Here is an 18,335-nt window from a genome sequence, read left to right on the forward strand (position 1 = left end):
TGTGAATATCAATACCGAGTAATACCTAAAAGAACTCGGTATTGCTCGGTATTGGTCTTCACAGAATGATATTTTTCATTTTTGCCGAGCAAAATCGACCAATACCGAGCAATACGCAAACTCCCGGGTTGGATTATTAGATCACGCGATAAATAATGATAACACGTGACTGTTTACTACCCAACGAATGTAGTTACGCAGGTTACCGGATCAAATAAAATTTACTTCAACCGCTAGCAGATCTATCAAATAAAAAAAAAACCTAATATGGAAAGCGAACGCCTGCGTGTTCTTCTCCCAACCTCTTCTGCTACTCCGATCGCCTGCGAGCTCTGAACGGCTTCCACGACCATGGAAGACGGCGCCGACCTACATGATTGGGAGCTGGTACATGGCTCCGACCTCACTGATAACCACATGGCCGTCGCTGTTCTCGCCGAGGACACGCCGAGCGGCGCCATCAAGGACGACTACTTCGCCTTCGACTTGGGTAGTAGCCAGCTACCTCAATCAGAGGAAGAAAGAGACGAGGGCGGCATCGATTCTGATAACCCTAGTAGTGTCGAGCCCGATTCTGACTCTAATACGTTTCTGGAAACTTCAAGAGAGCAGTTGGGTATCGTTGGAATGACGTCCCCGATGCGGAATTCTAGTGGTTTTTTGTCTGATGAATCATCGGATGGGAAAAGATCGTTGGCTAACATCGATGAAGTGGAACTTGGAAACTTGGAGCATTCTATTATGCAAATGGGATCTGAAGAGAGTGATCCTGCGTGTGATAATTTAGGAGAGGAAAATGAAGGGAGAGATAATTCTGATTCACCGGATTTGACAGAAATTGGTGGTGATGCGGGTGTTACGGAGGGCGAGAAGAGGGAAAAGATCTGGTGGAAGGTGCCTCTGGGTTTGCTGAAGTATTTCCTTGTTGGTATGAGACCTGTTTGGTCAGTATCTATAGCTGCTGCCGTTGTTGGGATTGTTGTGCTATGGAAGAAGTTATACAGGATGAAGCAGAAGAGCCGGAGAATTTCACTGAAGCTTGCTATTGATGACAAGGTAAAACAAGTCTTTATACCTTTAAAATATAAAATCGTGCAATAGGCCATTAATGTGCTTTTCATCGGTGAGGCAAGGCATGGTCCTTGTCGCATAAACGTCAGAAACAACAAATTGGGCAAAATAAAAAATATTGTAATAACATCAAAGTATGAAATTAGAACTAAGTACTAACATATTAACTTTCTATCCTATTAGCATAATAGGACATAACATATTAACATCATAACATAGTAATTAGTAGTAAATTGTGCAAAATAACAACAAATTAATATCCTAATATCAAATAATGAAGTAAGAACTATTATATAAACATGAAAGAAAGATAAGATATCAAAGTAAAAATTAATAACATAACAATTTAAAATTGGTTTAACACAAAAAAATCTCTTTCTCCCTATCCTACTATCTAATGTCAAAGTAATATTATAAAAAGCCACCAAAATTAAAATTTGTAAAATAAAAAATCCCTAGCACTCTCGTTACTTAGTGGGTTTTTATTAAAATTATCATCATAGTGAATTGCTTTCTCCCCTTCCTCATCCTCGGTCGTGTCAATGTGCTTTCAAATTTTCTTCTAATGTTCTATCTCAATCATCTTCTTCTTCACCAATCAATAATAATTAATAAGAATATTAATTAAAATTTAAAGTAACGACTATGTTGATGTTTATGACTTCAATTACCTTAAATTTTACAGATATATTTTCTATTTATTTTTTTGTTAATAGACATCCGATGGGCTATACACTCATGTCATCTTCCATGATAATAAATAAATTGAAATATGCAAAACTTCAAATAAACAAAAAACCCTAAATAAACACAAATAAATTAGGTTTAGGAAAGAAAAAAAAGGGTTTATAGATGTGGGCTCCAAAAATTTGCACCACAGCCTCTTTGAGGTCCTTTTTTTTTTTTGGGTCGTCAAGGAGAGTTTTAAGTTTTAACGAGTAAGTTCCGAGACAAATTTTTAGAAGTCATATTGGATTGTGAATAAGACACTACTTAGAAATTTCGCCCTCATTTTGTGAGGACTTTATGGTCTTGATTCAGGTTTCCTATAGGTGCAAGTCCCTATAGTTAATTACCCCTCCCAATAACGAGAAATAACTTTAAATTAAGGCTAGTCGTCAATTAGCGTATAATAGCAGCATGATTTAGGTATTTGAAAATTTAATATTTAAAATAAAAAATGTACCATCTTGCGCTTAAAGCGAACGGTGGTGGGAGTGATGATACACTCGATCAAGCTACCATGGTCTCGTCGTCCCGGGTCATTGTGGTCCCTGGTCTTCTTAGTCAGAGGACGTAGTCGACCCAACTTGACCGATGATCCTTGTCGGCATCCATAGTTTGTTTCATCTAAGGATACCTTATAGACATGAGATGAATATTTGTCTAAGGGGATAAATTTGAATCCACCTTAGCTAACAGAGGGTTTTGTGCTCTATCGATTATATCTTATTGATTCATATCTTAAGGATTTGAAGCCATTGGGGAGCATACGGGCTCTGACCATGACCGTAATTTAGTGGTGTCATTTGGCGTCAAAACTCCACTCGATTCAGAGGGTCCTTGTCATAACCGTTTACTTGTGGTGCCATTTAACGGCGCAATCATCGGTGTGGTGCTATTTGGAGGTGAAACCACCGGTTAAAAGACACGTGTTATGTTCTTACTAGTAAAAGACGATTTGAGAATGAATCTTAGTGATATTCTCGACCAGACATTTACTCTTTGTGAGTTGAAATAATTTTCAAATTTGTCCACCTCGGCAAGCTGTTGTGGAGGGTGGATGGATTTTACTTTAAATATTTAATGATTTATTTCAATTTTAAATATTTTGACATTATGATATTTTTGGAATTTTAAATTTTTATGGGCATTTAGAAATTTTGGGAGACATTTTTAAATGTTTGTTGTCTCCTCCCGTTGAGATTTTCTGTCAACATGATCATCATCGGGGTATTTATAGGCAATTCATTTTGTTGGTCGAACCTTATCGACTCTATCAATTTGACGATAGAGGATCATGTTCGTTGTTGGCTTTATGTTTTTTATATGAATTTTCTTTATTATAAACATTAAAAGCTGAATTTGAATGTATAAAATAAATATCTCGATCGATATCACAACTGTATATTTGTTTGATGGTTTGAGTCGTGTCAACTTCTATCTATTCATATAGAAGGATCGGGCTCGAACTTAAGTTCATTTTTTAACCCGCGCAGCATCCTCAAACTTTAGTGACCTTAGCACCCTAAATGAAAATAAAGTTTTTTATTTTTATTAGTGTATTAATAAAATTGAAGTTTGGGAGGCTTTTAAAGAAAATGAAGTGTGGAAAAGCTATTGGACCTGATGATATTCCAATAGAGTCGTGTAAATGCTTAGGAGATGAAGAAATTTCTTGGCTTCTTAAACTTTTTAATATTATTTTGAAGACTAAGATGTCAGATGAGTGGAGAATGAGTGTGTTGATTCCTATTTTTAAGAATAAAGGTGATGCAAAAGATTGTGCGAATTATAGACGAATTAAGTTAATGTATCATACTTTAAAACTATGGGAGAGAGTTATCGAGCATAGGTTGTGGTGTGATACTAATGTCTCTCAAAATCAATTTGGATTCATGCCGGGTAAGTCTACTATGGAAGCTATACATTTATTGAGAGGTTTGATGGAGAAGTTTTGAGAGAATAAGGAGGATCTACATATGATATTATTTATTTAGATGCTATGGAGAGTTTTAGAAAAGAAGGGATTAATATTGCTTATATTCAAGTCATTAAGGATATGTATGCAGGAGTTGTGACTTGTGTTCAAACACAAGGTGATTTGAGCAAGTATTTTCCTATATCAGTTGGATTACATCAAGGACTAGCCTTAAGCCCATATCTTTTTTGCTTTAGTTATGGATGTTCTCACGAGACATTTGCAAGAGGTTGTGCCTTGGTGTATGCTTTTTGCTGATGATATTCTTCTTGTTGATAAGACTAGAGAGGGAGTTGAAGGCAAACTTGAATTATGGAGGTCAACCTTAGAGTCTAAAGTCTTTCGTTTGAGTAGATCTAAAATTGAATATATGGAGTGTAATTTTAGTAATAAAGATCTAGTGGGGGTTGTGACTTTTGGTGATCAATTCATTAATTAGAGTATACATTTTTTATATTTTGGGTCTATTGTTCAGAGTGATGGTGAAATAGATGGGGATATTATTAGTAGAATTATAGTTGGATGGTTGAAGTGGAGGAATGCACTTGTTGTGCGATAGAAAAGTCCCTTCAAACTTAAGAGAAATTATATAAGATGGTGGTTAGACCTGCAATGCTTTATGGTGCAAAAGTTTGGTCATTAAAAGAGAAGCATAATATTAAGTTAAGTGTTGCAGAGATGAGGATGCTTAGGTGGATGAGTGGCTTTACTCTTAGAGACATGATACACAATGATCATATATATGAAAAGGTTGGAGTAGCTCGAGTGGAAGATAAGATTAGATAGAGTCGACTTAGATGGTTTGGTTAGATAAAATGGTTGCCTATCGATGACCCGGTTAGGAAAGTAGATGTATTATATTTGACTTATGTTAATAAAGGTAGAGGTAGAGCTAAAAAGATTTGGCTAGAAAATATTAGAAATGACATTTCTTTTTTAGATTAAAATGAGAATTTAACTCTTAACGGAACACAACAGAGAAAAAAAAAATTCATGTAGCTGACCCCACATAATGGGTTAAAGGCTTGATGTTGTTGTTGTTCTCCATTTATTCTATAAATCCTCTGATTTTTATCCTAATTAAATTTATTAATATTATCTTTATTATAAGGTCAAGTACATCCATCGTTTAAAAAAAGTACATCCATCGTACTTAAAGTATTAAACCTAATATTATGTTTGATTTAATGCATTCTTTAGATTATTTGATCATTCATTGAATACATAAAAAATTTATTGATGGATTTCTTTCACCACAAAAGTATAAATTTAGCATTGATTCTCTGTAATATTTATATCCTATATTATTAAAGACGAACCAGGTGCTCCTCTAGGCACCTAAGCGCTGTTATAGCGCTTCTCATCTTGCCATGCCAACATCTATACTGTAGTTTTACTTGGGCAAGGGCACCATACCTTAATAACCAGGCTGTGAAGCGCACGCTTTTCAATTGATTGTATAAATATTTATTTATTCCTCGAACATGGATGATGGTTTGCTTTTTTTGTGTTAATTTCTTCGGAGTTGATTTGGATATAGCTGGAGAAATAAGGATATAACTTAGGTCAAATGTAAATGTAAGAACATCTGGTTCGAGATTAGTAAATCTTGAGGGAAGAGAGGATGGGGTTGACGAGAACAAGGAGATGGTTGGCTACAAATTCAATGGTGGAGGACATTGCATGGATTGGTAACAAAGATGGACTATACAATAATTTGGATTTGATTATCCTTAGGTTGGGCATGTTGCAAACTTAAATAGATTAATTAGAAAAAAAAAAAAAATTGTTTAATTATTTTGATTATTTAAATGTGCATTTTGAGTAATTTTTATTATAATCTATTTAGCTAGTTTCTGTAACTAGGAATGCAAAGAAGCAAAAAATGGTTATTATTATTTTTAGAACAGATTAATATGATGATTATCATTTTATATCAATTTCTAGTCTCACAAAGTCTTCATTTTGATTGAAACAAGTTTATGAAGGGAAATAGCTTCATCTTTTTAGCGCTTAGCTTTGCACGAGCAACACCTTGCTAATTGTGTCGACAGTTTTACTATCTTGACCGAACTCAATGCTTTTGACAACATTGTTTTATAGCAAATTCAACCATTTCGATTGAAATACATTGAATATATTGAGTTTTCTATGTGGGCTTCCTTACGCCATTTGATCGTTCTTGTATTATGCTTAATGAATAGGTAAGTCTTTATGAAAACAAAACTTGATCGGTAACTAGTTTTCACGGTTTGAGAGATACGGTTGTTATAATTTTATGTTTGAAGACCATAGAATATCATTTACTTAAAAAGAAAGTTGTAACGAAAATGTATGTTCTTCTTTTAGGAGGAGAAAAATCCATCTATATGTGTGTCTAAGACTGCATGCTTTTTTTTAAAGGAATTTCGAGGACAAAATTTAAGACTGCACGTTTGTATGTTCAGCTGTGATGTACCAAATGGATCATAATTATTTACTTATTTAAGTCTTTTAACATTAATTAAATGCTAAAAAAATTAAATAAATATAAGTTAATGAAACCTGTTCTTTAGGTTTTTAAACTTATAGTTCACTTTGTTGGGAGATATAGCGTTCTGCTCTCACTTTATTTTCTTTGAATTCACTGGATCTAAGAAACACGTCTCTCTCATTAATTGTTTTTTAACTTATTGCATCTAAGTCATACATTGCATGGATGTTTAATCACTTTTTTCCCTGCATTAGTTATCTATTTGGTTTGTTTGGAGGGAGGTAGAAGTTACATAAGCATGATTAGCGTGTTATACCTTGTAAATTTTTCTGCAGTTGGGATAGGAGGGAGGGAGGGAGGGGGAGATGTCAGAGAAGCATGATTAACATGACATACCTTTGACTGGTTACTTCACGTGAGATAGTTCCATAATCTGAGATTATCCTGATTAATATATGGTGATTAGAATGGTTTACCAAGTTTCTGCAAGTGAAAAAATAGGATATAGGGAGGGAAGGGAGGGATGGAGGAAGAGAAGTTATATAAGCATGATTAGCATGGTATAAGTGGTTCTGCAGTTGAGATAGTTCCAAAATCTGAGAGTAGCCTTGTTAATATCTTGATATCACAGGCATACATATCTATAAGATGGTGTTGCAAAAGAATGCCCCCATGCAGATTTTGGGTTCTGTATTCCAACAGCGAGATACGGGGCCTAGATGGTATCCATCCTTGGTCTTGTTGGCCTTGCAGTTCATATTTCTCCTATTCTTTTCTCTCAAACTACCCACAAGGCTACATTCAAAATACATTCATTTTGGACGTAGCCTTATTTTGTCAACACTTGTAGCAATATTGCTTATAGTGAAAAAAAAAAAAACAGTGCATGTATTGCTGGAGTTCTTGCATAACATCTAGTTCCCTCTCTTCATTGTAAAACAATTAAAAAACCTAAATAGTAATTTCTTTGTTATTCACAAGTATCCTCGTCACTCTTCTTGCCAATATAACAACTAAAGTTTTAAAGTTCAATTGCCCTTTAAACAGATTGAGACCTCTGTTCCTATCCTCCCTCTCTATAGTCCTTTGTTATGTTGAGAGAGAAAGAAATGGGTAACTGATGAGGAAAAAGTTATTGGAGAATACAATTTAATTTTTTTTCTTCAATATATTCTTAAATTAGTTTCTTTTCTTTGGAGGTCTTGCTAATCAAGTGAAGATCTCGTTATGAAGGAGTTGGTACTCTCTTGCTTGAATTGGATGAATACAGAATCATTCGTTGTATACGCATTTAACTGTGCTAGTACCTTTTGATTATAAGACTCTTGTCAATTCCATGGCCCACCACGATTTCATTTACTTTTACACGTAAGTGATATAATTCATTAACCCAATTTTCATTTATAACCTAACCTCAATCCAAAAGGTTTCGAGGGTTTCGAACCTCCTCTCTTATGAGTTATATTGATGTTTAGCTTATCGCTGATTACCATGCCAAGTGAAGCATAAATACTTGTAGGCAATTCATGTAGGTTCTTTTTAGGATTTCTATAGCGAATCTTATATGTAGTATAGATTTAGTTGTAGCTGTCCAATGGAACGTGCATGCATTTTTTGTGGGAAGTTAATAATCTTAAAATGTTTAATACTTTGGATGATAACTAAAACAATAAAATCCGGTTTAGATGAAAGAAGTTTGACAAAAATAAAAACCTCAAAATACACACATGATTAAGTTTCATGCAAAAGAAAGAAAACTAGGTTGTAGCAAATTTGACAATATTCAATCAATGAAAAATGATTAGAAGAAGAAGATAGGAATAGAAAAAAGAAATAGGAAGATATCACTAAAAGACAATTTTTATGCTTCTACAAGGATAAAGCCTCTTCTATAAGTTTTTGCACATATGAAGTAATTTTTTATTAATCATAGATCTCTTTTATGTGCCTAAAATATTTATTTTTAATCCTTAAGAATTCCAAAAAAGGTAAATGGCCATATAAGGTATCACTAAATGCATCCCAACATTCACATCAGTCATCGTCTTATACAATCCATAAAATTGCCAAAGGACCCATGTAGCCTTTGACCCTACATAACCTGCTGTTGAAGAAACTACAAAAAAATAGAGCTGAAGGAAGACCTGAACTGCTATTATAACATTATTGATCTACATATGTGATTCAAAACTCAACCCAATTCAATGCGATGGCGATGATGGAAAACAGATGTAAATATGCGAGAAATTGAATTAGAATGTCCAATTTACATGAAAAGCATGCCCATTTCATCGAATGGACTTTCTTGCATTTGAAACATTAAAATGATCTGGCATATCTCCTTATATTGCTCGGGTTGCAACGTGAAAATTGAATTAGAATGTCCAATTTACATGAAAAGCATGCCCATTTCATCGAATGGACTTTCTTGCATTTGAAACATTAAAATGATCTGGCATATCTCCTTATATTGCTCGGGTTGCAACGTGATGAAACCAAGGTTGTAAAAACCGTAACTTCAAGGGAAAGCATGATGAAAGTTAGATTATTTGTTATTTTTTTAAATTAGTGTGATCTTTTTGTTCTTTTGATGCAACAACTACTTACTTGCATATGAGGTTGGTCCCCTCCGTGCAATGTGTGATATCACTTCAAATATTTATACTATATTTTTTTCAAACATCACCTTTACTTGGTCTGCTTATAATGTTAACTAGACTGACACAGTAGATGATTAGATAGCTATAATTCGCACTTTTGCTCACTAATAGTTTTCATCTTGTGCCAACGCAGATTCTTTTGAATGAAAATTTATGTTAAATCTGCTTCTATAAATTTTTTGTTTGTTGCTTAATATTGTGGTTTTCAAGTCTTATATAGTGGTTACTATAATGTTTCTTCTGCTCAGATTATTGCTTATCTATGTTGTTCTCTAGTTTTGACTTGTGAGGCCATTAACAAGTACCTAATTACATAGTTCTCTTACCAAAACATGGCCTTTGGGTATTTTATGTTTTTTAAGCATTTCTTTTGTGCGTAAGGAGTAAAGAAGATCACCAATGGTTTGTTTGATCATCTCTATATGATTATTATTGGTTAGATTCAGCTAAAAAAGCCCTTTGTATTGTTTGTTTGAGTTTGCGTGTCTATGGAAGGTGTTGCATATATTGGATAATTAAGGTGATTTCAAAACGAAGGGCCTATGCACCTAATTTTGTAAATATTTAGTTATAATTCAGTGAGAGTTTCTTGAAACAACTGGAAATTAGAAACAATGGAGAAATTTATTTAGAATAAATGACCTAATTAGTACTATAAAACTTAGCTATGTCATACAATTCGAGGAACGCTAAGTGGATAAATGCAGTAACGATATATTCGATTAGTTGGATTCATGTCTTTTAAAGATATGAGCTAAAACTAGATTGGGAGATTTGGTTATATATGGAAGGAGTACGAATGAACGTGTGAATTTGGGTGGTCAAAATTAGTGTCAAATATTAGAAATGAAAAAGAGCATCAATTAATTATATACTAAGGACAGAAGCTTTTCAAAAAGATCACTATGTAATAAATTATACATCTCTGCAATATTCAGTAGGCAACATGAGAATTCAATAAGGCTAAATTTAAAATAAGAATTATTATTATACATAATTAAGTAAAAGGAAAGTAGTTAAATTAATTTAAAGGAACAAAATATCAATTTAATTTACATTTTCATAAAAATGCAAAATAAATTAGTCATTTTTACCAAAAGCAAAATTAATTTACGTTTTCTGTGGAAATGCAAATCAGTTCTGTGTTTCAGTTTTTTTTTTATGTACAGTAAAAAAATGGATGGACAGTGATTGTGTTTTCCCCTTAGTTTTATATTCTACAGGTTAGTTAAAAATAGAATTTTATCATATCAGTAATATTTTTAATTTCTTTATTTGTCTAGATTTAAACGAGATTTGACTTTAATTGGACACAATGGAGAAAAGGATTCATGTAGCCGATCCACAGTAGTGGATAAAGACTTGATGTTGTTGTTGTTGTCTGCGTCGTCGTCTAAATTGAAATTAAAATAAAATTTAAGACATTAGTAATTATTCATAACATTCATTTTTTTAAAATATTTATTCCAATCTTTTATTAAATATTTAATAAAAATGAATGTTGAATATTAATATGTTTTCATTTAAAATCATATTTAAATTGTTATTAAATTAATTTATTTAAATACTTTATTTATAGATTTTATTTAATTAAAATTTAAATATATATTTAAATAAACTTAAAATATTCTGTATTTTTTATTCAAATAAGTCTAAATATTCTTAACTTTAAATTTATTTCACATTATTTTTTAAATTAAATAAAGTATAATCAAATTTAAAAAATATTTAATTATTAATTTCAAATTTAATTTTAATTAAATTTCTTTTAATCAAATTTGACATCTATTATGTCAAGTAATTTTCATTATTATAATTTTCAATATTCAGCCCCTCCAAAATTTTCAAATTTCAATTTTCAAGATTTACTAGATAGCATTTAAATTAACAGTAATGTTAGCTTGGCTTACTACATTGGCATTAGAAAAAAAAAACTATTAGAAGATAAATATGTTCAATTTATAAACACGTCAATTTTATAAAGATTAAAATAAATAACAAAAAATAAATAAATTTCTTCGAGTATAACATTAACACAATAAATTAAACTAAATCATCTAACTAAAATTTAGACAAATTTGAAAGAAATTAAAAATATGTAACTGATACAGTAAAAATTCTATTTGATGTTAAGAAAAAATTGCTAACCTGCAGAATAACGAAATTTAAAGGTGAAAGTGCAAATCTCTATGCATCAATTTTTTATTATTTTTACTGAAAACGCAAAACAGTCTGCATTTTACAAAAAACGCAAATTAATTTTGGGTTTTTGTTCCTTTTTTAATTATATTTTAAAAAAGTTTTTCTATACTTAATTGCACATAAATAATAATTATTTTTTTAAAATTTATCCATTTAATAAGCTAATAGTTGGGAGATGTACTTTTAGCTATTGCTCTGCTTTATTTGCTGTTATTCCCCATAGGCATCCCGTTGAATGATATGCTGAAGAAGCTTAGTTTATTTTTTGGTGGTGCTTTTATCTGCTCGCAGTTTAAAGATTGCACCATTCTCTTAGGGGGCTTATCGTTTTAATTGAGAGAAATAAAAAGGAAGTTAATAAAGACATTCTACAATTGTTTTTGAGCAAATAGATAGTTTCTGATGTAAAGGGTTTGGATTATTTGGTTCTGATTCTCGACCAAAAGATTACAAGTGTATTTTGATCCTATGCGTTACTTCAAGTTAACCTTTTTCAATGGATCACGGAAGCTACATGGTGTATCCTATTCCTTCCTCTGTGTGTGTGTGTGTGTTGCAGATGGATCTTGATACTCTCTTTGGGCAGATTTATATAACATGCTTAAGTCTTCACTCTAATCAGGTAATTTCTTTCTTTATATATCTGATGACGAAGTTATGTTTAGAGAATTTAAGGTCCAGGCCACTTCAATTTGATGGAAAGGTTAAGATGCTGATACAATATTGATAGGCCGGTTTCGGCCCGTCCAGGGCCGATTCGAGTATACTGGAGGCAGGCTAGTCCCGCCTCTCCTAATTATGCCGCCCACAATAGTGGGTCCCATTATTCCAATTAAGTTCAAATTTGAAAAGGAGGGGGCAGCTAGGGCTTGGGAGGGAAATTGGATTAGGAAAGTTTATGTATTAAGTAGTATGAGATGCTTTAGGGTTAGACATACTTGATTTGATTTGATTCTTTGGCGACTTGGGCTCTAGACTTCTTGTCTAGATATTTGGGAGAGATGATCCTCATCTCGAATTGAGGATCTCTTGTATCTTGTTTTCGTGCTTGTTTGATTTTGATTTTCTTACCGCAACCTTTTGTTTTGGGGCTGATTTCACCCAGATTTTGCATTATTCTTGCTGTTTTTCACCAATTTGTGATAGGTTTGCTTGCGAACTCAAGTATTACCCTTAGGGTTACTTGCGAACTCAAGTATTTCCTATCAAATATTTAACTTGAAGCTGTTACACTGAGAATTATGTTGCTTTCCACTGCAAACAAAAGATAGAAATGATAGAACTCAATTCAGAATGCCTTGTTTTCTTCAAGTAATAATGATGATGATATGTGTGCAGTGTTTTGTAACCTTTAGGCCAAAAGTTTTTTGTTATTATTCCTATGCACTCTCATGCTGTCCAAGCAGTAATAACCGAAGTTTTATCATTGGCATTCAAGGTACAAGTTGTTGTTGACCTCATCTTATGCAATTAGGGCTTTGTTTGAGTCACAGCTTTCTTACTGCTTCGTAAAGCAGCTTTTTATAATTTTTGTACTAAAAAACTGCTCTAAGAAGTAATAAAAAAGTCGTCCCAAACGAAGACTGTGTTGTTTAGAGTCAACTGAACTCATATTTTTATATGAATATTAATGTTTTTTCTTTCCCAAGTCAAGAACGGTTGCAGTGCACACAACTTTTTTTCATTGTTTTTAAATGATGCAGAAGGCTTCCCAGTTAACGGCTCATTCTACCCGTCTGAACGAAGCTTTCTCAATGGTCCGTCGCATGCCCATTATCAGGCCTTCTCTTCAAGCTGGTGCTGCCACCCAATGGGCTGCGCAGCCCCTTAGATAAGTTCAGGAACTATTTAGATAGGGAAAATGCTCTCTCTTCTATACGCACTTTTCTGAACGCATCACTGCGTGGCTGTGCTTTATTGGTTGAGATGATTCTGTAATTAGTTTGAAGGTTGAACGTCATCGTTTTACTGCTGTTTAATCTCTCTGGTTAGTTGTGATTTCCCTGCTGTTCCCAGATTCTTTGGTGAATACCTTGTTGTTTCACTATTGCGGGTGTGTTCATTCCAGGGGGCTGCAGAAACGTGCGGCATTCGGATTCGTCAGGAGGCGAATTTGAACGTGCCACGTTACTCAGGGCTCGGTGCATCCGGATGATGTGGCGCGTCCGGATTCTCCTCCGGACGGTTCGGATGCCGCACTTAATAATCTCTCCTGTACCTCTGCACAGACATTCAAGAGGATTGAGCCAAAAGTTGAATGTTTTATGTGCAAGGGAAGAACTAATTGCTTGGTGTGGGAACCTCTGATTCAACTGAAAAAAGCTAAAAATCAAGAACCTAACTTGCATAAGAACATCCACTTGAGGAGGATGATGATCAATCTCTCTTATAAATTCTATTCCTCCTCCCTCAAAGATTAATGATAGGGCTATCAAAATCAAATCACGGGTCGGGCTCGAGTTCAACTCGGAATTGATCTGGTATTGTTCGACTCGACCCGTTTTTGCAAATGGGTCATTTTTTCGGACCCGAACCTGACTCGCTTCGTGTATGTTTTACTAAAATTTTTTATTTAATTTGATTTATTTAAACCTAAATCTAATTAAGGTAATATTTACTTAAATCAATTAAAACGGGTCGAATAGCATTTACTTATTTCATAGTAATCTTTTAAAGTTCTCCTAAATCAATTAAAACGGGTCAAATCATATTGATTTTGGGTTTCCGTCTCAACTCGAATCAGACCCGATTTTTTAAACGGGGTGAAATTTCTAACCTGAACAAAAAAATTTCGGGTCATGTCAAATATTGACACCCATAATCAATGAGTCGAAAGAAGCATGCTTTTAAAATAGCTTCCTTATCATTACAATTGTCATAGATTATCAAGAAATAGCCAAAAGTAATAGTGTTAAGGAAAAATAAAGAAGAACCCTTCTAGGAGTAAGGCATAAGAATGAAATTCTTACATTTGCATTTCACACACCAAGTTACCCTACTATTGAATCTCCACTTCCTTCTCAAGTTTTTATTTCTTGTCCATGTTGAGAGTACTTCAAGCATGCTTTAGGGTTTCCATCGAAAAAATCAGACTTAAAACTTATATTATGCTATGATAAGTGTGAAATTGATGTATTAAGGTTATTTATTAAAAGGAAATATTAAGATTTGATTTTATTTAAATCTATATATGAGTGATTTTTAATTAGAACTCCTAAAAAGTCAATCCTAAACAAATTATGAACTTCATAAAATTATAAGGAGATAGATCTTCATATTGATGATGGTATTCCTTTGACTTTCAATGTGTTAAATTAAAATAATGATGTCATATAGGGATGAAAACAAGTCAAATCAAGCTGAGTAGGTACTTGTTCAATCTCAATTTCATTTATTAAAATCTTGTTTGAGCTTTGCTCGAGCTCAATTCAATCTTCAGGGATTATATTCAAACTTGATTCATTTAAAATCACGGTTGTTTGTTTCATTTCTGATTATCAAAATTTAAACAAGTAGCTCATTTGATAAAATAATTGAGCTTTTATTGGGCCAATTAACATAATTTTTATTTGGTTCGGTTGACCGGATGTTCCTCTGCATCCGGTCGGAGAATGTAATAATTGTTCCAATTAACAAGTAGTACTGTAAAGCTATTCGTTAGCAAGTCAAATGAGCCTTATCAAGCCTATTATTGAGCACAGTTTGTAAGCTAACTACATAAGTCTTATTAATTATATTCATGAGCAAATATATCGAGTAGTTTATTAGTTGGTTGAATGAGCCTTATATAAAGCTTATGAATGAGTAACATGCTGAATTTGAGTGAATGAGTGTCTGAAGTTTTATTTGGGACGGCTTTTTTACCGTTTTTTAAAACAGTTTTTTACTACAACAAATAGCAGTTTTATACTAGAAAGTTGCTTTAAGAAAGCCGTCCCAAACAAAGCCTAAGTTAACCATTAAAATAAGCTTTCTGACGAAAATAAATAAGAAGCTTGTGTCCATGAACAAAGTCAATCAACTAGAAGAAACTACTTTTGATCTAAAAGATAATGCTGAAGAAAAAATCGCAAGGTGCTTATCAAAAGTTTAGACTAAGCAAATGCGTAAGGACGACAAAGACAACGAGGAGAAAAACTGAGAAGGTTGAATAATCTCTATCTGGTGTACTACAGTGTAGTTTTTGAGAGTGATGTAGCAAAGAATCTTCAAAGTTAGAGAAAAAGGATGAGTTGTGGAAGAAGCTTATTCGTTTATGACAAGAAAGAACTCGCAGTACCCTCTAAGAATTCTCCAGCAAGCACCCGTTGCGTGCGAGTCCCACGGCAAATTATTGCATTCGGTCACGGGACGTGCAGAATAGGTTCGGATATCCAATAAAAACATGCAACGTCACCTGCGCTTTTGACTGCGCTTTAGATGCGCTTTACCTGCGCTTTTGACTGCGCTTTACCTGCACTTTACTTGCGCTTTACCTGCACTTTACTTGCGCTTTACCTGCACTTTACTTGTGCTTTACCTGCGCTTTTGACGCCCTTAATTTAAAATAATATTTTATTAATATCCGGACCTATCTTCGCGTCCGGTGACCGGATGCAATAATTTGCCGAGTCCCACAGCCCTCTTCTAGTTCATTGTTCACATGCCATTGGGAGGAGAGAGATTATTACGTGCGGTCACCGGACTGTCTGGAGGTCAATCAGGATGCGTTACGTCACCCGGTACATAGTGGTACATAATAACGATACAAGTGTATTGGTGGTGTGGAGTGTATTGATTTGTCTCCGGATAGCGTTCAGTGGCCGCACGTAATAATTTCACTTGGGAGGAATGGTCAGGAGACGTTTGTGGGAGCAAAAATAATTAAGTTTAATAATTAATAGTATTTAGTTAAAACATATTCATTACCACTTTTTTAAATGTTATAAATAAACAAAATACATTAATAATTAAGTATTAAAGAAATTTATATCAATTATAAAACAAGTAAATAATCGAGTCTTAACTTAGTATATTATTGAATAATAATGAGTTTTTTATCAAGCCCTAATTGAGCTTCTTAATGAGCTTGTTAACAAGTTTTAAATAATATTTTTCTTGGTCATTTAAAATCAAATTGTTCAAGATTGATCATTTTTCATTTAAGCATTTATAAAAATGTTCAAGCTTGTTCGATTAATTAATTAAATGATTATGAACAAAGTCTAATTGAAGGGGGGTTGTTCATGTCATGGGGAATAAGAGGACTGAAGGAAGATTGGTCTTGTATGATGGTCATGAGATTGAATGAATAATTCTTAATTACTTGAGTTTTCTATCATTCTCATATGCTTTTCATTTCAAATAGAAGAACTACTCGAGTGTTTAGTTTAAGGCCTTTAAAGGACCTGTAAGGAAAGAGGGAGATTATTACGACGATGGACTATTTATGGAGGTCTACTTCAGGTTATCCATGTTAAGCCACTAATTTCCTTAAAGAGACCGCATCTTAAATCATTCATAGCATTCTGTTATTATTCGGATAGAGATCTAGCTAGGGTCACTAACATAATTATAACTTGAATCAAATCACTCTTATTATCCTATATTACCATATTTGTGCTTAGTAGTAATTCAATAACTATTTGGAATAATTTTTTTTACCAGTTATAATCTCAAATTAGAGAGGATCATCCTTTCCTAAAATTGGAGAGAAGTTATGAATGCAATATTAAAGAACCAATACAATTGTTTAGCACTTTATCAAGAAACATCATTGATTAAAATGATGATAAGTGTCAAATTTATGCATCATTGAAGATTGTTTTATAAGAAATAGTCACTTACCATCACATGAGAGAGAGAGAGAGAATATTTTTATATTATCTATTTTCTTTCTAATTAATTGAGGTGGATCACATCCCTCCATTGATATGCCATGAAATCTTATAACTTCTTCGCTTAGAAGAAGAGGATAAAGTTGATCGAGCGAGATAGGTGTGAGCATTGTTCGTATCGCCGTTTTGAAATATTGATACGATGAAGGAAGCCCGTTGAGAATGTACAGAATGATATCTTCTGTGTCGACAATTGCTTCGGCAGTTGCGATCTGATCGACGAGAGACTTGATCTCGGTGAGGTATTGCGTCATGTTTGAGTTCTTGAACGAGATGTTGTGAAGTTCATTCTTTAATTGAATGACCTTGGATCTGTTGGTCGATTGAAACCGGTTATGTAGCGCAAGCCAGATTGATGTTGTTGTCTCCAAATGGATCACATACGGAAGAACCTGAGCGGAAAGCGTAGAACATATTGATGCGGCAATGTTCTGTTCCGTGAGATGCCATCGGGAGAAGAGGGGATTAGGGATAGACGTCCCGTCTTCATTTGGGACGGTCGACAGTGGAGGACCGTGGAGGACCGTAGGTATGATCAAGAAAGCTTTGAAAACCATTAGCGCCGACGATCTTAAAAACCTGCGACCGCCACAGAGAGTAGTTGTCAGCAGAGAGAGGGATCGTGACAACGTTCTTGATGTTTGATACAATAAACTTCAGATTGGAGGGGATGATAGGCTCAACGGCCTCTGCCATTGATACAGAGGAAGGAGCTTCCATCTTGGAGGAAGCGGAATGAGCCATGATCAGGATGTCAACCTACTACTGATACCATGAAGAAACCAATGGATCAAGAAGGGAAAGTATTTCTTATGAAAAGCAATAAAGAGAATGTATTTTCCTTGTCTTTACACGACAGCTATTGATCCCTATATATAGATACCTGAAGGTACAGTCAGGGTATAGGGAACCAATTACACATTTACGCGTCATCCTAAATGCATATAGAAAAACAGAAAGTTATTTTTTGACACTTTTGTATTTCCGGTTCTAATAAGAATAACGAATAAATCTATTAAATCAAATCAGGCCATTTCATTGAAAACCATTTAAGATCAAAGTGAACCAAATTGAAACCATGAAAATAAATTCTTAATGATTTAATATTTGAAATAAGACAATGAAGTAACTCCACCGATTCGACTTAGGCTTCGTTTGGGATGGTTTTTCTTACTGTTTCTTAAAGCAGTTTTCTAGTACAAAATTTTTAATTTTTATATCGAAATGATGTTTTAAGAAGCAATAAGAATGTTGTTCCCAACGAGGCTTTAGGCGTTATTTGGGACAACTTTCTTATTATTTTCTAAAGTACCTTTCTAATATAAAAATTTATTGAACTAAAATTTTTTATA

General features: G+C 33.6%; 1 protein-coding gene across 1 annotated transcript; it reads left to right on the plus strand.

Moving 5' to 3' along the window:
• Positions 1-240: 240 nt before the first annotated feature.
• LOC110100042 (ATG8-interacting protein 2) lies at positions 241-13,086 on the plus strand. The gene is made up of 2 exons (XM_020827430.2): positions 241-1,056; positions 12,811-13,086. The coding sequence occupies exons 1-2, from the start codon at positions 352-354 to the stop codon at positions 12,940-12,942; spliced, it is 837 nt and encodes a 278-aa protein (XP_020683089.2). The 5' UTR covers positions 241-351; the 3' UTR covers positions 12,943-13,086.
• Positions 13,087-18,335: the final 5,249 nt, after the last annotated feature.

The sequence above is a fragment of the Dendrobium catenatum genome, unplaced genomic scaffold (genome assembly GCF_001605985.2).
Source record: "Dendrobium catenatum unplaced genomic scaffold, ASM160598v2 fragScaff_scaffold_1530, whole genome shotgun sequence".
NCBI lineage: Eukaryota > Viridiplantae > Streptophyta > Magnoliopsida > Asparagales > Orchidaceae > Dendrobium > Dendrobium catenatum.